This window comes from Nannobrachium achirus, assembly GCF_963921795.1.
Source record: "Nannobrachium achirus genome assembly, chromosome: 10".
Taxonomy (NCBI): domain Eukaryota; kingdom Metazoa; phylum Chordata; class Actinopteri; order Myctophiformes; family Myctophidae; genus Nannobrachium; species Nannobrachium achirus.
Genome location: NC_137819.1, coordinates 605,033 through 627,857, shown reverse-complemented (window position 1 = coordinate 627,857; position 22,825 = coordinate 605,033). Strand labels below are relative to the sequence as shown.

The window sequence follows — 22,825 nt, the reverse complement described above, 5'->3', positions numbered from 1 at the left end:
GTTACTAGTTGTCATTACTTACACATCCATGCCTTGGTTGTCCCACACAACCAAGGCATGATTTCAGTTTATTTCAGTACAATACATTTTTGGACCTTTATTTTGTTTGTCAATAAATCACCGTAACCGCAACATTTCAAGTTTTCAACACAGACCTATTATGGGGACTAGTGCGGTTATTTCTTTAGCTTCAAAATTAGTATTTTTTTTATTGGATTGTGTTTACACAACGTCCTGGAACCAACCAAACCGCTGTTTTGACCTCACAGACACCCTTACTTCTGCTCTGCACCAGAGCAGGGAGAGGATCTTCTCGTCTGTTTGACAAGTAAGGGTGCCTGTGAGGTCAAAACAGCAGTATGGTTGGTCTCAGGACGTTGTGTAAACACAATCCAATAAAAAATTACAAACTTTGAAGCTAAAGAAATAATCGCACTAGCCTAAGGACAATCCACTGTGTTAGTTATGAGAGAGCCCGCGAAATCTAGCAACAGGGGCAGCCACAATCTAGCAACAGGGGCAGTTATGAAAAAAAATCGACTAAAGCAGGTATGAAGGGGTATGATAAAAGGCAGATTTAACCCTATATGTGTTTTGGTCTGAATGACTCCTTTCAAGAGGTGGTGCCATAGTTTTGTACTTTTTCTGGTTTTCATGTGTCTAGGCGGTTGACAGTATTTCATTAGACCCCCTGGTGTGGTTGTTATGAGCAATTATGTATTCCCTTAGCATTTTGGATTTCTTTCTCGAGGCTGCCACCTTGTGGGTCAAAAGTGCAGTTCCAAAAACATAGTGACATCACTCTATCTGGAGATAATCATCCCCTCCCCCCTTTACCATCACCCAACACACGTGGGTGTGGCTAACTTCAGCTGGTTCACCTTAATTAATTAATCAACTGGAAACAGGTTGGATTTTCACCAGGTTTGTTTTGTTCCTCGGGTGGTGCTGAAACTAACTAGCCTTTAAACTCATGGGTTAATAACTCAATCCCAAAGGTAAACACATTTTGAAATATCATATCAGGACTTGACTCTTTCACTGTTCACCTTTTCAAGGATTCACCCCCCCCCCCTCTCTCTCTATCTCTCTCAAACACACACTAACACTCACACAGCTGATAAGCACAAATCCTCCCTCCACATTCCTTGTAACTGCCAATGTTGACATCATGCACACAGTGTTCCCTTCCCTTTTTGTCCCACTAGGGGGCAGCATATGTATTGTTTTCTATTTCAGTTGACTCCTGCTGATTTAATACACAGCCACTGGTCTGTTAGATTTCTGCTAGGTCTTGGTTTACCTGTGATGCTAGTTTCCTGAGGCACTGACAATGTCTCTCTGTATTCTATGTATGTGCTTATACTATTGATTGTATTGATTTGAATTTGTGAAATATTAACCTCTCTCTCTCCCTGTCTCTCTCTCTGTCTCTGTCTCTGTGTCTCTCTCTCTCTCTCTCTCTCTTCTCTCTCTCTCTCTCTCTCTCCCCACAGTTATCCCAGCTCTAGTAGACAGGCTGGGTGATGGTAAGGACCAGGTCAGAGAGAACAGCCAGGCTCTCATCCTACGCTGCATGGAACAGGTTGCCTCGCCTATGGTGAGCGAAGGAGAGAGACACACGCACGCACACACACACACATACACACACACACACACCCCTAACAACACCAAACCTATCGGCAGAGCCTATGCTAAAAAAATTATTTTCCGTTGCAGTAGTCTGTACGATTTAAAACAAAATCTGTGACACAACGTCTGGAGGAGTCACTGGAATTGATCCGAGAACCTTCTAATTCTCATACTGATCTACCTACTGAGCTACCGGCCAACCTAAAATACAATAGTATTCTAACCACTTCTTAGGGTTTACCCTATATGTTTCATTGTACCTTCGAATAGTCAGAATGTTGGTCTGTTAGTATGATATGCCCATAATTGGGATACCAGCGTTCATGTGGTTACATTTAGAGCTGTCACGATTATGACATTTTACATGACTATTAATTGTCACTCAAATAATTGTGATTAACGATTTAATTGTGTCTTTGTCATTGACAGTTACATTTCTGTTTGGCTTTTAGGCTTTGAAGTTGCACATGGCAGATATGACACGTAACCTAAATGCACAAAGAAATGAAGGACACATTTGACAACTTTACACTTTACACAAAAATAACATTAATAGTGGAAATAGCTGATCTACAAGCTCACAGCGTGTCGCATCGCGACACATTGTGAGCTTGTAGATCTGCTATTTCCTCTATTTCTTAAATGTTTGAACATATATACCGTATTTTCCGGACTATAAGGCGCACTTAAAAGCCTTTAATTTTCTCAAAAAACTACAGTGCGCCTTATAGTCCAGTGCGCCTTATATATGGATCATTCATTGACATTGACATTCCCTTTAGCACAGCTCCATCTGTTGGATGCATAACGCAACGGTAGCGTCTATTATGTGCGCCTTATAGTCAGGTGCGCCTTATATATGAAAACAGTTTGAAAATAGACCATTCATTGACAGTGCGCCTTATAGTCAGGTGCGCCTTATAGTCCAGAAAATACTGTAAACATTTTTCAACATGAAACAATTAGGGACGATTGTCCCAAAATAATTGCGATTATGTCAAGTAATAGCGATTAGATGATTATGTAATAATTGTGACAGCCCTAGTTACATTGGGAGCGGTTAATTTTGCTGCCTTTATCATGTCACTCAGATCACAAAGAAAGCATCTCATTGTACAGCAGACTGCAGGATATGAAAAGACCATTAAGAACAGAACATAATCCATGTGAATAAAGCACTTCCTCTGGGTGTGTTGTTGATGCCAAGAACACAAACCTCTTGGCTCTGCTACAGTGATTAAGAGCTTTACAAACAGAAACTTCACTTGACACGCTCTGTTTTAGCGTGGCGAGGGGTGCAGCGAGGGGTCTTCAACAGGGGGACCGGGACCCCTAGGGGTTCCTCAGAGTTAAGCTGGTTGCACACTGCTGCGTTTTTCGTTGCGAAATGCGTTTTTCAGGGCAAGGAGAGAGAGAGAGAGATAGAGAGAGCAAGGGACCGAGTGGTGCGCGAATCGGGCGGCAGTGTGCAAACGTGACTGACATAACGTGAGGTTGATTTTTTATTTGCGTGCTCCGAAATTCACTCCGATATTCGGCCCGAAAAACGCAGCAGTGTGCAACCACCTTTAACTCATATGCTGCCATTTAACAATACCTTCGTACTCTTTAACTGCCATTCGTCTCCATAGACTTCCATGTAATTCATAGTGCACGGATCATGCACACCCATGCCTAGATAATGCACCACGTGTGTCCACATTGCTCACAGCTTTCAAACAAAAAAATCCGAATGGAAATCCGTTCAGGCATTCATGAGATAGCAGCCATTATGTTTTACACTGTTGTGAGCTTGGAGGTCTGCTACCTGAGTTGTATGGGGGTTGTATGGGGGTTAAACAAGCAATTTCGCGATCGCTATCATGCCTACTAACGTTTTTGGGGTCCCAAAACATTTTTTTCAAAATGGCGGAAATTCTCGGGTTCCTCGGGCGTGGCAGGGAGGGACATCGCGAAATTCTCGGGTTCCTCGGGTTTGGCAGGGTATGAGTTAATACAGTGGGGCCAGGGCCACCAAATATTAGGGATATAAGATAATTCTTTTAAATGAACAATTCTGAGGAGAACTTTAGCCAAACATAGCAGATCTACAAGCTCGCAATGCGCCACTTCGCACCGCGTTGAGAGCTTGTAGATCTGCTATTTTCACTAGTTTGGGTCCCGGGTGAATGTCTAATTTCTCGTTTGGGTCACGTGCTAAAAAGACTGGTCCAGACTGTATGGCGGAAGCATTGGAGAATTGTGGGAGGCAACTGTCTGGCTGGAGGGAGACTCATACATTACTGATAGGTTCTGTAACTGTCCTCTCTCTCTCTCTCTCGGTCTGTGGCTCTCTCATACATTACTGATAGGTTCTGTAACTGTCCTCTCTCTCTCTCTCGGTCTGTGGCTCTCTATCTGTGCAGTTTGTTTGGGAGAGGCTGATCCTGGGCTTCAAACACAAGAACTTCGCAGCAGAGAGGGACTGTGTCAGTGTCTCAGCGCCACCCTCAACACGTGAGTGACTTCCTACTTCCTGGGTCAGAGGTTAAAAGAAGAAAAATGCTAAGGGAAGAAGGTGGCTTTTTTTTTTATGTGTACCAGACACTGTGAAGAAGAAGAAAGATCCCCATGTGTGATGGAATCCTACAGACCATTTGGTTTTTACCTTCCTTTTGGCAGTTGACTAAGGGCTTGTACATAGTTTCTCCCAAACCGAACTTTTCTTCGGAGAGTTGTGACTTTCCGACGTGAAGATTTCCGAACTCTAATTCGGTGTAATGCTTTTCAGAAGTTGCGAACCGGACCTTTCCGACAAAAGTTCAGTTCGTACAGGCCTTTATTTTACTTTACTAATTGATCAGGAAAATATCTGATCTACAAGATCACAATGTGTCGGGATGAGGTGCGTTGTGAGCGTGTAGACCGGCCATTTTTTGTCGTGTAACATGTAACATTGTATGATGAAGCATACTGTAAATCAGGCTTCCGAGCGAAAGAGACTTAACTTGTTACCGCCGATCTGAGCTCTGTTTTGTTTGTTTGACATGAACACATGCGCGATGACACACAAAATAGCAGATACTGTATATAAGCTCACAGCGAACTTGGACATGTGCAATGTTTTTACATTTTTGAAAAATTTGAATCATTTTGCAATTACTTAAAATTTGAGAACTACTGATTTAGAAGGCATTTGTAACATCGGCCACAGGTCTTAAAAGGGATAAGTGATTGTGACTGTATTTTGACTGTATACAGTTTACAGTTTACAGTGATGTTAATAGGTTTTTAATGTAATGAGTCCCGGGACCCAAGAGGGGTCTTTCGGATGAGTCCCAGGGATATTTTATGGGTCCCACAAAAATTCAACGCGTCATGTCATTTTTGACAAAGTGCAGCATTTAACTTGAATTGGTTATTATATGGTTATGTTCATGTTACGTAGAAATGTGTCTGAAAGAAATGAACCACAATTCCAAATCTTACAATTTTAATACTTCCAAATATTCATGTGACGGTTTGATTTTTTTTTATACCGAACCGGTAATATCGGATGTTGACCACTTGGGGGCGCAGATAGAAGCTTTTACCGAGTCTTCATAATGAACAGCCACCTGTTATTTTATATACATCGATAATATATGGATCTTTTCAGTGAGATGATGTCTCCTGTTTGTACTGTTACTGCTTCTATGGAATGGGGGAAATGCTCTCTGTCGTGCTTGTGTTTGCTCTGCTGTACAGAGAACCAGTGGACTGGGTCAAAAACAGTGGATTAGGATTGCTTGTAGATCGGCTACTTTTGTTTTGAACGGTTGATCATAGAGGGACGTGCCGCCCCTCTATGGATGCGGGAGGGCAAGGCACAGGCGGCCGCGGTGGTCCCCTGCCCCGGCGGACCACCAAAGGGACGGCGCCGCCACGAAAACACTATAATCAATCAAACAGTTAGGCAGCCTAGGCTACATACATACTGTCTCAGATAGCATACATGCTAGGCTAGCTTGCTTCCTCCGTGTTGTAGTTAAGCCAATAAAGGTTATTTGACCATGTTCACCACGATGTTAAATCGTCGCTATTGTTGTAAAGACGCAATGAAGACCTGTGTGGCTTCTAACACGTTGTCCAATGTCCACCACATCTATAAACAATAGCGCGTGTATCCAGTTGTTATTGAATGAAGAGGATGAAGAGGACAGGGGGAGAGGGGAGAGGAGGCGGGGTCGCTGTCTGAGCAGTGAGCAGTGACGTCACGTGTCTGCGCCGTGCCCTGCCATACACGTTCTGTGGGGGAACCCTTTTTGGTGTATCACCTAACACGCTGTGCCACTATGGTCAGAGAGCGGCCCGGTGCTACGCTAAAACTCAGGCACCCATTGAATTCTGTGACCATGCACGGACACAAAATGGCGTTCAAAACACACTGTCGTTAGTTCTATCGTCTGTTTTAAGACTTTCTACGCGGATTTCATTTGTGTTAACATAGCGTAAAGTAGCATGCCTTCACCCATGAACAATGGTGGCGTCTGTGGACTTTTTAACTAAAAAAAATTTTTTTCGCGACGTGGTAAATTATTTTAACGTGGACTCCAATGGAGGCGATGCGTCCGTGGGACCCCAAGACAATGACGTGAATGCGTCTCTAGGCAACGTGAATGCGTCAGAGACGCGGGACGCGCACGTAATGACATCACTGAGTTTAGGCATTTTGCAGACCGAAATGAGCGCTTTTGGGAGATGATTAATTGCCCGTTTTAGCTGTGGGGAGGGATCAACAGATTACAGAACAGACGTAGCAATGAGGGAAATCCACCTAGTTTAGCTAAAACAGCAGGAACGAATGGTCTTAAGAAAGATGAGAACCATGAGGCTACCGTGATGCATTTCTAATTCTTATAAAGGATCACAAGCTTGTCTGCATGGTCAGGGGACAGACAGGCGTGTCACACCGCCTGTTTGTTGGTCACCTGCACTCTGCTGGAAAACTCTGTGGGCTAGAAACACAGCAGAGGGTCACCCCAAGGACGCTGAGCCTCTTTTAGTGGTCGCTGTTTTACTTTTGCCACGAAAGCAATCAGGTTTTTCATCCGGTGGTGAAATCACTGAAATGCCTTGGCTGCATTCTGATCCTGTCAGGGTAGAGCCCTGGTTGCCAAGGCAAGGACCTCGTAATCTCACCATCGGTGTTCCCCATCATCAACACCACAAAGCGTTTGTGCATTGTGCAGGGGTCTTCAACGTTTTCAGGCCAAGGACCCCTTAGCTGAGAGAGAGATGAAGCAGGGACCCCCACAATATGTTCATAGATATAGTTTAATTGTTTGACAGTGTAACACGTGTGACTTGTAGTGCTACATTCAACATTTAGTGCTACATTCAACATTTAGCATAATTGCAAATAATCAGAAGTCAAGGTTGGGCAAGGAGTGAATGAAGCAACGGAATATGTTTTCAACCAAGGGAAGTCCTCAGCAATTTTTATTTAACTAACTAAGTGAAATAGAAATTTCCCTAATAAAAATAAAATACAGACAAAAACATAAAACACAAACCCCCCAAAATAACACTTCAGGTCAGTCAGTCAATCACAATGTCCAATTGTTTTAGTCAGTCAGTTGTATGAGCTCAGTTTGTTTTCTACCCGGGTAGTATATTTCTCAAAGGCCTTATATTCAGATAATCCAAGCTTATCTGTCTCTTCTGATCCTGCACCGATGATGCTCCTTCGCTGATGATGAAGATGAAGACTCAGTGGCTCCTCACCACTGAGAATAGATGCAGACCCCTCAACGGCTCCTCGCCGCTGAGAGAAGATCAGCTGATTGGAATCTGTAGATCTATCCGGTTCAGTTGATCAACAGAATCAACTGTTCAAAAAAACCAATCAGAGATCACAAAGTGAAAAACACAAAACGAAAACGACTAGGGCATCTCTGCTTCATCAGAAGACTGTTGACTTAGAACTTAGAAAGAACTCAGCAACTTAAATGAATAAACTCAGTATCAGAGTGGTGACTGTCTGTCTGTGTAGAAAGCTCTGCTCTGCTAACCTCGCATCACCAGGCTTTCCCCTGAGAGAAAGCCTGGTCTTCGTTTACTAAACGGGCCGTTTGATCCGGTCGGGAGCGGAAGAGCTCCTACGTTTTTCTGTAGTCCAAAACGGACTACACTTTGGCCGGAAACAACGACCGGAAACAGTTTCAACCAAGTTTAGCGCATGCGCAAGTAGTTAGCGCATGCGCAAGTACGGGTTAAAACTGTTTCCGGTCGTTGTTTCCGGCCAAAGTGTAGTCCGTTTTGGACTACAGAAAAACGTAGGAGCTCTTCCGCTCCCTACCGGATCAAAAGCCCGAAATTGGAAGCCAGCCCAGGCTACTGCTCTGCTGTTCTGTGCTGCTTCTTCCTCTCTGTCTGTAATAGGGATCTTGGACTCTTTAGCGCCCCCCACATGTACATCAGTGTTAGTCATCCTAAATTAACTCTATAGTTGCTGGTGCAACTCATGTGGGTTACAACAGCAAGATCAACAGTGTATTTTGGATTCATATTAATGTGTGTTTTCAGATATTTAACCACTTGAACGGCCAACACTTAATAATCTTGTCCTTTCACTGTACTTAGTATGCTGTTTTCCCCCTTTAAAGCTCTTTGCCGAAATTAGCCGACCTGCTATTTTTGGCTAAAGTTTCCAGAATATGGACGCTAGGGTTCAAGTGGTTAATGTAAGAAAGGGGGGGGGGGGGGGGGAGTTTCTATCACAACAAGATTTGTAGGACCCCCTATGGGTCCTGGACCCCCTGTTGAAGACCCCTGGCATAGTGCGTTGAGCTGCGTAGCTGTGAACTTGTAGTCTGCACTGTTACCAGTCGGCTACTCTTTTCATTCCCATCGTTAAGTAATGAGCTTTATGCTCTTCTCAAAGTCACAACATCTCACTTCCTGACAACCTTTGGGTCGTTTATTGGCTAGAGATGTTTACTGTGCTCATTCCCACCTCACACATGTAAATTGCTCTGGATAAGAGTTGTCTGCTAATTGCCTAAATTGTAATATACGAGTTGAAATGAATTTAAAGGAAAAACTGGTAACTTTAAGACTCTTAAAAAAATATATACAGTATGTACCCGTATATACATTTTTAGCAGTCATTTCCCTTCATCAGTAATGTGCTGGGGTGTTTCCATGCAGAAAGACACATCCCCTGGCTGTGTTTCTGTTCTGTTCAACTCTTTATGTTGACATTATGTCAACAGAAACAGTGGAGGGACGTTTTTGTCAGGGGGAGCTCAGCCAGAGCTCTTAATTGCTCCCTTTGAACTTCAAAGGGGTGGTGCACTGAGGTAATCGATTGGGCCATAAAAGTGTCAAGTCCTCGTTAGTGATCTCTAATCAATGAAAGCATCAAAGACGACCACCTGCTTGATGCCTGTCATAGAGGGGAGGGGGAGGGGGGGGAATGTTTTTGTGTACACACAAGCTTGCCTATTTTTCCTTTAAATAAAAACTGTTGTTTTGAGAAGGTAGGTTCCTAGCCTAAACCTATGTCCATTTACAGAGCCCCCCAACCTATCTGAACAAGGTCCCGCCACAAGCTAAGCTAGGGGCCTCTGGAATCACACTGCTAATTTTAGCACCATTTTGCTAAAGTCTGGTGACACTGTTCCGCTAAATGCTAAGCTGCTACCTGATAGCAAGGCTGTACTCCTTCATCACATACTGTACTGTACACACACGCGCACACACACACACACACACACACACACACACACACACACACACACACACACACACACACACACACACACACACACACACACACACACACAGTTAGACCCTATGGACAAGTAGACTGCACACATGGCACAGCAACGCTCCAGCAACCGGTAAAAAATAAATAAAAAAACGTTATGCTACCGTGTCTTATGTAGCTGCCAAACTTCACATCATGTGATGTTTGTAGCGTGTGTATTTTCATTTGCTCTCGATTTGAATGTGTCTGCAGTGATTTCATGTGACTAATGCAATCTTTGAGTCTCGGACACATGTCAGAATGTACAAGCATGTTTGCCCTTGCAAACATGCAAAAGTGTGTACACTGAAAATAAATCATAATTAGTACATTATTTATCATTCCCCTGGAAGCAAGATACTTGATGAAGTCACGACAGTCTAAATTATGCTAAATTACAGTCGTCATTCGGAAGTGATTTGGATTCCGTAGCCAGCATGTCTTCTATAGAAGAATGCGTTGCAGATATATATATTTTTTGGTTATGATTTTAAGATTAGAGCAGGGGTCTTCAACAGGGGGTCCGGAACCCCTAGGGGGTCCTCAGAGTTACTACAGGGGGGCCTCCAAATCTTTGAGTGAGTTTTTTTCTCCATTTTTATATTAACAACTTGAAACCTAGTATCCATACTCTGAGAACTGTAGCCAGAAATAGCAGATCTACAAGCTCACAACGCCTCACACTGTGAGGCATTGTGAGCTTGTAGATCGGCTATTTTTGGCAAAGAGGTTTGTTGTAGAGGGGAAAAAGAGCAGACTAAGCACAGAGTGAAAGGCCAAGTTTATTAAGTATTGACGGTTCAAGTGGTTAAATATCTGAAAACACAAATTTACATGAATCCAAAATACACTGATGATTGTGCTTTCAAACAATTAAACTACATGGAATCTATGAACAGGTTGTGGGGGTCCCTGCTACATCTCTCTCTCAACTAAGGGGTCCTTGGCCTGAAAACGTTGAAGACCCCTGGATAAGAGCATTTGAAGTGGTCTATCTAGCAGTATGTTTGGAAGCATCTTATATTTCATATAAAACACTAAGGTTAAACTATCAGGCTGTGATGTCTTCCCCTGGTTGTCAACATGTAGAACAGTAAGAACAATATTAAACATCATCATTTTACATATAGGAATCAGCTCTAGTGTAGAGGGGGGCACACACACGGTTTTCACACGGTTTTGTGGTCACACACGGTGTGACCACAAAAAGTGGTAGAATAGTAGAATAGGACATTTAGGTCATACAAACATTTTCAGTCGTGGGATTTAGTTTTTGCTTTAATCCATGCATGTCTGTTTTCAGGTACGGCGCCCAGCCTCTCAGCCTCAGCAAAATAGTTCCTCATCTCTGCACTCTGACAGGAGACCAGAATCCACAGGTAAGACCCCACCGTTCAGTCACACGCATGACTGGACAGGTCATTTTGGATTTAGAAATGGAATTTATCTGCTCAGGAAACAACCAAACATATTTATTTCATATTTACAAAACGTCTCAAATGGTAGAAAGAAAAAAAAAATGAGCCATCTTCTCATTCACTTACTGTGTAGACGTTGGCGTTAGCCTAGCCACCGCCCCGGGTGAAATCGATCAGAACAACGTTGAAATGGATTGTACATACGGTGGCGATACATGCGCTTACATCGACACGCACGGATCGTGCACGCAAAGCGCTCGGGGGGGAAGACGTGCAGCAGCTAAAATCCCCACTTTAGGCCAATGCAGAGTAAACATAGATGTGAAAAGAATGACATGTTGTTGTATCTCTATGATGGTCTTGTAAAATGAATGCTGTCTCAGATCATAAGGTATATTCCTGAAATAATAGAAATGTCTGGCTAATCCACCAACAGCCATTTTGGCAGGCTGTGAAAGTGTTAAAGACCCAGTGAAATGAAAAAATAGTTTTTTCACACTTTTAGAGCTTATCCGTGGTAATCATATGGCCATTCCTAACACTAGATGCCAAAAAAATAGAAAATAAACCATTTTTGTGTATATTTATATCAAAGGTCCCTAAATAGGCCATTCTTAGTTATTTCCTGTGAACAGACATTCAAAAAGTGATGACATAGACAGGTCCGCTTGCATATAAATGAACCTTTGATTACATTCACCTGTTTGTTTCCCATTGCTGGCTCCCATTACTCAGATTTTAAATCCCATCGCCTGAAGGGCTGGTCCCCTCGGATTCGTTCAGAAACACACAGGCTTCCTTTTCAAACTGAAACTTCAAAATAAAATACCCAAAATAGTCATTTCATTGGGTCTTTAAGGAACAGTCATGAAAGGTCACATTTCTGAGAGTTTCCTGAGCAAACCCAATCCACCCCAAAATCCCCAAATCAGGCTCAGTCATGTGAGTGTTAACCTGTGTGTGTGTGTGTGTGTTAAGGCTACCTGACAAAATGTTCTCTTTTTAAAGCTGTTGTGTGATATTAACTCATCTGGTGCCGATCCCGAACTAGTTCGGCTTTATTTCAATCCAATACAATCTTTTTTTTATTAATTCACTTACCCCGAGCTGCTTGTAGAGTCGTGGGTGGTCCTGGCTCGCTAGCCGCTAGCCAGTTAGCCATTCTACTCTGTCCGACGATATATTCCATTAAAAATGGTTTAAAATACATTTTTGAGCTCCCCAATGTTCACCCGATGTTCGGCGCCGCTTCCGATGAGTACACGAGTGTGCCGATCCCGAAGTAGTTCGGCTTTATTTAATTAAATGAATAAAATGATAAGAGGCCTTCTGAAGCCTGGCCTGATTTTTCTAGCTACTAGCCGAAAGCTAACAACGTCCCGGCCGGCCGTAATTTGCGAACGCAATCGCCAATCTCCGCCTAATCCAATGAAAGACCGCATCTTTAAAGGCTTATATCTCTTTTTTGTGTTTTAGGAAAGCGGCGCGAGGTTTATTTGCGGCGAAATCGCCCAAAAATGATCTTTTAGATGACAAAATGGGAATAGCCATTCTGTTAACATCTTCATCCGGGACATTTCCATGCCGTGCATGAACGTCAGCACGTCAGGTCCTGGAAGGTGAAGTCCTGGAAGCTAAAGCGCTCGCCTATGAGAGATGCGCTGGCATTCTTTGGCCCCTAGAGGGCGCTGGCACTCAAAGAGTTAATTGTTCTTCATGAGAAATCATTCACATGAAGTGAGAGGAAGGTGGTTCTATTTTAATTGTTTCTCTCTCTCGGACCTGTGACTCTGTAGCCTGGTGTCGTGATGTCACATTATCATGTGTCTTTGTGCAGACCGGTCTGGACCCAATTGCTGGGTGGGCGTTTTTTTCAGAAACCAAAAAACGTGGAATAGCCAATCAGCGTCTGTCAATCACAGGGCCCTGAGCGCAGGCGCTGATTGGCTCTTCCACTATTTGGTTTCTGAGTGGCATTCTGGCAAGCGCCACCCTGCCTTGTTCTCATTGGCTGAATGCAAGACACGGTCCCTCACAGACTAGGGATGGGTATCGTTCACCTTTGAATCGATACAATACTTTTTTCGATACCTGGGAATTGATACGATACCCTTTTGATACCATTTTCGATACTTTTTATTTAAGTTTAACTTCAACACGGAAAGAGTGGTGACTCGCTGCTGCGGTATAGCAGAGGTGATGATGATGATCACACAGTGTGGCGGAGCGGAGAGTGTAGACGTTGGATAATCATCATAATAATAAACATTATAGGCTATTGACGGCTATTTTCCACAGTAACGAGTGTAGCCTACTAAAGGAGTCATTCAACTCTCAGTAGCCCAACTGTTACAGATGCGACCGGCCAGGGGTGCGTTCCAGAGTATCGAAACGAGGTATCGTTAGTTTTTACGTGAATCGATACCCGATACTATCGACGTCATGCGATCGATACCATTAAAAGTATCGCAGGCGATACCCATCCCTATCACTCACAGACTCACACCGGTCCACAGAAGACACATGATAATGTTACTGAATTTCCCCCTTGGGATAATAAAGGTATCTATCTATCTATCTAGTTTTCACGTGACCTGGATGGTTTACCAGTCGTATGACACATCTCCGCTTTTGATCAAACACCATTGTATCGGAACATTCTTTTCCAATTCCAACTTGTGGCCCATATATTTTTACAGTATGTGTGTGTATGAGTTTGAGTAAGAGAGTGCGCTTGTCTGTCTGTCTACGCATAATATGGCCCCGATTATATTCAGGCGTACAAGAAAATAGCCGATCTACAAGCCAAAGTGTCTCATTGCAATGCACGGTGGGCTTGTAAGATTGTCTATTTTCGAGGACCGAGTTATACGACAAGTGAAGCATATAGTGTGTGTGTGTGCGCGTGTGTGCGTGTGCGCGTGTGCGTGCGTGTGTGCGTGTGTGTGGGTCGTGGCTTGCGCTCAGGGCTGTATTTAGTCTCTCAGCAGCAGCCCACACTGAAGCTGGCACTGATGACATTATTAATGTTATTAGACGGCACTCCACTGAAACATGACCCCTCAATGACAATACCACACACACACACACACACACACACACACACACACACACACACACACACACACACACACACACACTGCTCAGTGGCTTGTATCTCTGAGCCGAAATCTGCTTTCCCACCCCCGCCCTGCCTCCACCCCAAATTCTCTGCCCAATCATTATCCACCCACACACCGTTCCAGCCAATCAGCAGCCTGGACTTCTGAGATCTCCAGGGTTGTTCCGTTCTGACAGCCAGAGCCGTAGAAGGAGAGAGTCGCGACGCGCTTTGATCTTGCCACTCTTGCTATCTCAGTGAGATTGTTTCTAAGCATTGGACCTATAGAGAGTATGCGCGTGACATCACTGTTGCTGGAAGTTATGTGGGAACGCCTACTGTGTAGCAAAAAACTAATTTCTGCCATTGACAGCCCATACATCCAAACAGAAAAGTCCTATCTAATTGTATTAAACAAAGTTAAACTTTGCGGCTGTACTGAAAGCTTGAATTATCCTCTTTCTATCTGCAAAGTTTTTGTTTCATAAAATTCCACCATAGACATGTTATGAGCTACTTTCTGTCAAGACATTCTGTGCAGAGTTTGGAAGCACTCATTTTCAACAACACAACATCCTGCTGCCTCCTGCATTATGTGCAATTAGAAACGGGTGGTACGCAGGGCTGTTGAGTGATTTGCAACTAGCACTTCCAAACTCCAATGCTCCATGCTGCTCAATGTTTTGCCACTCAGTCTAGTTTAGGGGGGTGTGTCCCAGTGGACGTGCATACCCTGTGTGTGTGTGTGTGTGTGTGTGTGTGTGTGTGTGTGTGTGTGTGTGTGTGTGTGTGTGTGTGTGTGTGTGTGTGTGTGTGTGTGTGTGTGTGTGTGTGTGTGTGTGTGTGTGTGTGTGTGAGAGTGAGTGTGTGTACATTATGGTATGTGTTTCAGAACCCTTAGTCACTTGAGTCCCATACGGAAATGGCGTCACGTCGTGAGCTTGCACGGTTGAAAGCTGGTTGTGTCTGAGGTAGTCTAGTCTCACCAGCCAGACTGTTGCCTCCCACAGTGATCAAACACTTCCGTCATAAGAGTCTTTAGCAGGATGAAGTGGATGTGACTCCTCCTCCTTCCCGCTTCAGTTTTGTCTTTATGGTCACACAAATTTGTCCTATGTTTTATATATTTATATTTTAATTTATATTAATGTATTCATGAACTAATCATGAACTAATTTTCTACATTGACTTGAATGGGAAAACTCACAAATTGAACCTTTCCCAAATATGGAGATGACTGACACAGTATGTCCATATATGGGCATTCCAAGGTATGGGCATAACTTTGATGACATCAGGGATCTCCATATACTCTGTAGGCATAAAAGGGACATGGACCGACACAGATCTCCATTATGGCCATTCATTTATTAGTGAATTCATTTTCCCCATTGACTTGAATGGGGAAAATTCAAATGGCAAGACAGAATTAATTTGCAAGTGTGACTCACGTAACGGCAACCACACTTGCAATTTCCCAGAATTGCATCTTTCTAGTTTATTATAATGTTGACTCTAGGGCAGGGATCTTCAACAGGGGGTCCGGGACCCCTAGGGGGTCCTCAGAGTTACTACAGGGGGGCCGACAAATCTTTGTGTGATAGGATAATTCTTTTAAAATTAACAACTTGAACCCTCGCATCTCAATTCTGAGGAGAGCTTTAGCCAAAAATAGCAGATCTACAAGCTCTCAACGCCTCGCGTTTGCGAGACGTAACTGAATCTATCTATGAAATCGACGAAAATCTGGATCACAATATCTGGAGGGGTCCCTGCTTCATGTCTCTCTCAGCTAAGGGGTCCTTGGCCTGAAAATGTTGAGGACCCCTGCTCTAGGGCATTAACGACTTGTGATTTTATTATAATGTTGACACTAGGACATTAACGACTTGTGATTTTATTATAATGTTGACACTAGGACATTAACGACTTGTGATTTTATTATAATGTTGACACTAGGGCATTAACGACTTGTGATTTTATTATAATGTTGACACTAGGGCATTAACGACTTGTGATTTTATTATAATGTTGACACTAGGGCATTAACGACTTGTGATTTTATTATAATGTTGACACTAGGACATTAACGACTTGTGATTTTATTATAATGTTGACACTAGGGCATTAACGACTTGTGATTTTATTATAATGTTGACACTAGGACATTAACGACTTGTGATTTTATTATAATGTTGACACTAGCACATTAACGACTTGTGATTTTATTATAATGTTGACACTAGGGCATTAACGACTTGTGATTTTAATATAATGTTGACACTAGGACATTAACGACTTGTGATTTTAATATAATGTTGACACTAGGGCATTAACGACTTGTGATTTTATTATAATGTTGACACTAGGGCATTAACGACTTGTGATTTTAATATAATGTTGACACTAGGACATTAACGACTTGTGATTTTATTATAATGTTGACACTAGGGCATTAACGACTTGTGATTTTATTATAATGTTGACACTAGGACATTAACGACTTGTGATTTTATTATAATGTTGACACTAGGGCATTAACGACTTGTGATTTTAATATAATGTTGACACTAGGGCATTAACGACTTGTGATTTTATTATAATGTTGACACTAGGGCATTAACGACTTGTGATTTTAATATAATGTTGACACTAGGACATTAACGACTTGTGATTTTAATATAATGTTGACACTAGGGCATTAACGACTTGTGATTTTATTATAATGTTGACACTAGGGCATTAACAACTTGTGATTTTATTATAATGTTGACACTAGGGCATTAACGACTTGTGATTTTTGTAAGTCGACTCCACTCCCCCCCCCAATTATTTTTGGGAGTCCCCAGGTGATTAACTTAAAGCTATACTGTGTAAGATGCTCAACTAGTGGTCAGTAGCCCTATAGCAAACCGCGGTCGCGTTCGCGTCTTTCGCCCGTTTTTCGTACCTTCACACCCCCGCGTCTGCCTCCACAACGCCGAGAGCTATCTTTAGAGGGGTCCCTGGTTCCTGTGCGTTCAGGCATTCCGGAGAAACGGACTACTTCACCCTGCCTGGTAGGCGAGATTACCTTTTGAGTAAAGAGACACACGGGCGACTACAAATATGGCGACCCCACTTCAAGATGCGCTGTGATTGGCCGGTAGTGTACCATGTGTGCATGATCGGCGATGTGATTGGGCAACGTATACACAACGTATACAGATGATGCAGATTACGTCATTTTGGCGCGAAATCCGGTCCACGGCCAGGATCATAGAAAGCATATAAAGAGAAGGCTTCAGAAGCTGAAAATAACGGAGTGGGTGTTCTAAAACTTTAGCGATTTAACAGTTAGGACAATTTTAAGATTTGTTTTATAAAAAAAGTTACATGGTACAACTTTAAAGGACAACTTTATTTTTTTTACAACAAGGGTTCATATTTTAGATTGTAATTAAATAATATAAAAGATTAGTGTTAAAGTTATTTAATTTACTTCTTTCTATTGTTTTACAGATTCTTATTTAAGTGGTTGGGGGCATGCGTACAAGTGGCTAAATATGTCATTTTACACAGAATAAGCCCATTCCCAAGATACAACGCAACCTTTCATGGTTGGATGTGACTTATGGGGGCTAGAAGTGTTACTGTAAATAGCAATAAAGAAACTGCTCGCTTATTGACCGAATTCACGTTACGCAACTTCCTGGCGCTGATGTCACGGTAGAAGGGGAAAAACTACTAATATCCCATAGAGTTAACACAGAAATCGCAAATGTAATGCAATTTCCGAATAGTAATGTATAAAATACGGCTAGTACCCAGGGGGCAAACCAGCCTTTTTTTAGGAAACCTGCATTTGCCCCGACATAAAAAGTTGTCCACCAGAAATATTATCTATGACCCAGTAGGATCCCAACCTATATGGACAACCCGGTCAATTTGTACAACAAAGTCCAATATGGCCGCCTCAATATTAGCCCCTATTAGTTTTAATGGGGGGTGAATAGGGCAAAATTTTAAACTGAGGGATATTTATTTTTGTATTGCAAGTTTCCATGAAATCCAATATGGCCACCACAATATGGCCGCCATAATGTAAGGACCCAGAAAATAGGTTTTGCCTCTAACTTCTGAACCAGATGAGCTAGAAACGCAAACTTGGTGTCTATTTCATGGTGTCTGACCATGGGAGACTCAATGGAATAGCTAATTTTATTATTGGGTGTGTCTGGACCTTTATTGTCCATATTTGCAAGATGGTGGATTCCCAAAATAGAGCTTTAACATAATTTCTACCATGATTGTTGACTGCTTTTGCAAATACAAGCAATATGAATCCATTTGCTAAGATTTATGGCACAGAAGGGACTTATACCTGTATTATTCTTGAGTTTGCATGTTGTCAAAATGGCTGTAAACGAGATATTATATTTCCTGTCCAATTCTACTGTATGTAGTTGTAGCAATGACTTCAGATAAAATCAGAGACCAAAACAATGTATCTTAGAAATTATGTTTTATTAAAAAAAAATAAAAAAAGAGAGAGATTATCTCAATGAAATGAATGCAACTGCCTTTTTGGGTCTTTCACACATAGACATGCACATGCTTTCCAACAACTTCAGCTTCAGGGAAATTATAATGAACACATGATTAAAACAGGCTGCATTATAATGCAAATAATTGCTAGTCACTATCACTGTCATGTGTACCTATCCTGCTGCATCTTGTCTCCAGTCCTTGGCAACGACACCCCAAGTAGCATGCAATTCCCTTCTTCGCACATGAACAGTTTTTCTGGCAGCCTTTGATACAGCTACATGATATTGCCTTGTCCATTGATATAGGCCAGGCTGGCTCTGTAGATGGACAGGGGACTGCCTTCCCATGGCGGCAGCATGATATAGGCATCTATATCATGCTGCCACCCACCTCCTAGACCTTCCAGAGCTGTGGGTGAGAACAGAGCAGGATGCATATCTTCTAGGGGTGTGTATCCATCCCCTACAAGGCGATTCGATACGTATCCGATACATGGGCTAACGATTCGATTCGGAAACGATACGGCTTACATACAGAACGATTCGATACGATTCGATACGGTGCAATTTCGATACGATTTCGATTTTGTGGATTTTATGCGATTCGATTGGATTCGATTCGATACGATTCGATGCGATACGGTGTGATCTGATACATACGTTTAATGAAACATTAATTTTCCATTCAATTAAGAAGCTATAATCTATAAAGTAGCATTGCTGACCTTCAAATAATGGATATCTCATAAAAGACCATGGAATAACAGAAAATTGTAAAGAAAGATGGATGACAAATCATAAAATAGACACAGACATGTAGATACAAAAAATAATTAATGTAAACTACAAAGCCTACTGACATGGTTTGAAAATCTGTCTCACACACCCATTTCTAAGAACTTCACTTTAGCAGTTACAGTTGGTCAGGTGGAGAAATATAAAACAAACACACAAAAGGCCTGGCCCTTCAGGCTTCAGTACAGTGCAATAATTGTACTTTGCAAAGCTGCTATAATAACACTGAAAAACTAAAATACATCCTCACCAATGCCACAGATCAGATCAATCCTCAGCAATGCCACAGATCAGATCACCAAATAAAACTAGTAAAAGAGCCTGCTGTTATTCAGTCAATAAGATCATTTCAAAGAGATCCACTTTACAACAGTAACAACAGCAGTATAAAGTAGGCTATAAGTGCAACATTTGAAGTCTGGCACACATCATGTCTACTTGTTATCATATGGCTCTACTGCAGTAGTTCTAAAAAAATCAATGTCAAGGACCTCCAGTTTGACATGGATCAGGCTGTCTTAAGTTTACCCAAGGGTTCATTAGGGTCCATTTGGTTCCATTTGTACACTCCCCTGAGTTACACATACCCAAGGGTTCATTAGGGTCCATTTGGTTCCATTTGTACACTCCCCTGAGTTACACATACCCAAGGGTCCATTTGGTTCCTATCATTTCGCCGAGGACACCCTAGAACTCCCTCAAGGACCCTTGGGGGTCCCCGGACCCCACTTTGAAAACCAATACTCTATAGTAGCCCTTTGCCATAAAAGCTGATGCTGTGATTATTACCTTTGCTGTCGACAAGCGCGGGGACTTCTGATGGTTCTAGTAGAACCGGGTTCTACTGGGAAAAGTGTTATAATCCAATCCATTACTGTCGCATTCTTATAAAATCCAAACTTGCGTTTCTCCACTGGAATAATGAATCCATAGTGATGGAACTCAACTAACACGTTGTTGGTTTGTTTACAAGTCGCTGTGTGTCGCACATGCGAGCGTCATACACGCTGCATCGGAAGTAGCAGATCTATAAGTTTACAACCCATCCACATGCAACACCCTGTGGGCTTGTAGATCTGTGGCTTTCCGCAGGACAGTGACTGCAGTACGTAGAAACACAGCTCTATTTGGAGGACAGAGCAGCAGGCAGCTTTTTCTTTCCGTTGCACTCACTGCAGCACTGACTGTGCTAGCAGAGCGCTCACTTTTGAAGTAATGATTTGTAACAGTAAACGATGAGTAAGTAAGTTCAGAATTTCACAGCAGGTTAATTATTTAATGCTAAAATCCGATTAATCCGATTAATTACTTTAGGACCGATACATCGACCGATACGGCCGCGATTTGGACCGATCCGGGTAAACGCGCATCGATGCGGCCGTATCGCTAGTGTTGAAACCGATAATCGATTCATATCGATTTTTTCCGACACCCTTAACTCATCCAGAGCCCAGGACATTAACGGATTAGGGGGTCCAGAGTGCCCCCTCCCGGCCCCATTAACGGCCATTGTCTTATTTTGAAGGCCAGAAGTCTAGACCGGAAGTACTTCCGGTCTGACGTCATCGGATCCTGCGACGGAACCGATCATTGTTTACGTGGTGCCATGCTGGATTGCATAGGAGCGTTTATACATGTGTTTTATAAGCGAGCATCTGCCTCCATCTTCGCTTCTAAAGTGTTGTTTTGAGATAATGGACATTAAAGATGAGATCGGCCGTCCACCTCAATGTTATGGGATGACTATTGTGTGCTCGTGGAGCCGTGATGATGACAAATCAGCGCGGATTTCGTCTCCGGAGCGTCGGCCATTGTACTAGGTATTTTTACTCGCCGTTACAGTAATATATTACTTTTCGCGCGACATCACGCATTCGGCACTATACGTACTCTAGTACTTATCGCGTGACATCACGCGAAAGGCACTAGATGAGTTAATATCTTCCTATCCATCACATGGTCTCAGCCCTTGGACTCGCACAGTGTCGTGCCCTGCCCTTTATTCACAGCCTGAGTGGCAGAGATACCACCAGCTATCCCTTTTTCACTGGAAAGAAGGCATGGTTCAAGACCAGCATGGGTCTAGATCTCCCTGCACTTCAGGAGTTTGGTGAAAATTCCTCTTATTCCCTCTCAGAGGATGTCAAGAATCAGGCTAGAGACCTCACAATAGCTGTATATGCAACAGACCTCACAATAGCTGTATATGCATCAAAAGCTGACCATTCGGAGGACTTTGACCTGGCAAAGCTGAGAGTGTACAAGTTCCTAAATAACCGATCAACCCTGTTGAAGCTGCTGCCACCTACAGAAAATGCCTTTGGCCTGCACCTGAAAAGAGCTGCTCTTGCAGCCATAATAGATAAAACTGCACACATCGCGAAGCCAGACATCCCTTGCTTCACTGAATATGGATGGTCTCTCAGTGATGGGAAGGCAGTCCCCTGTACATCTACAGAGCCAGCCTGGCCTATTTAATGGACAAGGCAATATCATGTAGCTGTATCAAAGGCTGCCAGAAAGACTGTTCATGTGCCATCCATCCATCCATCCATCTTCAACCGCTTATCCGGAATCGGGTCGCGGGGGTAACAGTTCCAACTGAGACTTCCAGATTTCCTTATCCTGCGCAACTTCCTCCACTCCCTCTGGGAGTATACCGAGGCGTTCCCAGGCCAGTCTGGAGATATAATCCTTCCATCTGGTCTTAGGTCTGCCACGGGGTCTCCTCCCAGTGGGACGTGCATCGAGGACCTTCCTAGGAAGGCGCTCGGGGGGAATCCGTACTAGATGCCCGAACCACGTAAGCTGACTCCTTTCCAAGTGAAGGAGCAGCGGTTCTACTCCAAGTCTCTCTCGGGTGATTGAACTTCATGTGCGAAGAAGGGAATTGCATGCTACTTGGGGTGTCGTTGCCAAGGACTGGAGACAAGATGCAGCAGGATAGGTACACATGACAGTGATAGTGACTAGCAATTATTTGCATTATAATGCAGCCTGTTTTAATCATGTGTTCATTATAATTTCCCTGAAGCTGAAGTTGTTGGAAAGCATGTGCATGTCTATGTGTGAAAGACCCAAAAAGGCAGTTGCATTCATTTCATTGAGATAATCTCTCTCTTTTTTTCTTTTTTTTAAATAAAAAAATAATTTCTAAGATACATTTTTTTGGTCTCTGATTTTATCTGAAGTCATTGCTACAACTACATACAGTAGAATCGGACAGGAAATATAATATCTCGTTTACAGCCATTTTGACAACATGCAAACTCAAGAATAATACAGGTATAAGTCCCTTCTGTGCCATAAATCTTAGCAAATGGATTCATATTGCTTGTATTTGCAAAAGCAGTCAACAATCATGGTAGAAATTATGTTAAAGCTCTATTTTGGGAGTCCACCATCTTGCAAATATGCACAATAAAGGTCCAGACACACCCAATAATAAAATTAGCTATTCCATTGAGTCTCCCATTGGTCAGACACCATGAAATAGACACCAAGTTTGCGTTTCTAGCTCATCTGGTTCAGAAGTTAGAGGCAAAACCTATTTTCTGGGTCCTTAAATTATGGCGGCCAT

The 22,825-nt window shown here is 42.8% G+C and overlaps 1 protein-coding gene across 1 annotated transcript in view; it reads left to right on the top strand.

The window, feature by feature from the left end:
• clasp2 (cytoplasmic linker associated protein 2) overlaps positions 1 to 22,825 on the top strand; it is a 250,807-nt gene that overhangs the window by 49,378 nt on the left and 178,604 nt on the right. Inside the window, 4 exon segments of the mRNA XM_080735691.1 lie at positions 1,497 to 1,600; positions 4,038 to 4,080; positions 4,083 to 4,128; positions 10,707 to 10,782. Of these exon segments, the coding sequence (XP_080591817.1) occupies positions 1,497 to 1,600; positions 4,038 to 4,080; positions 4,083 to 4,128; positions 10,707 to 10,782 (269 nt within the window).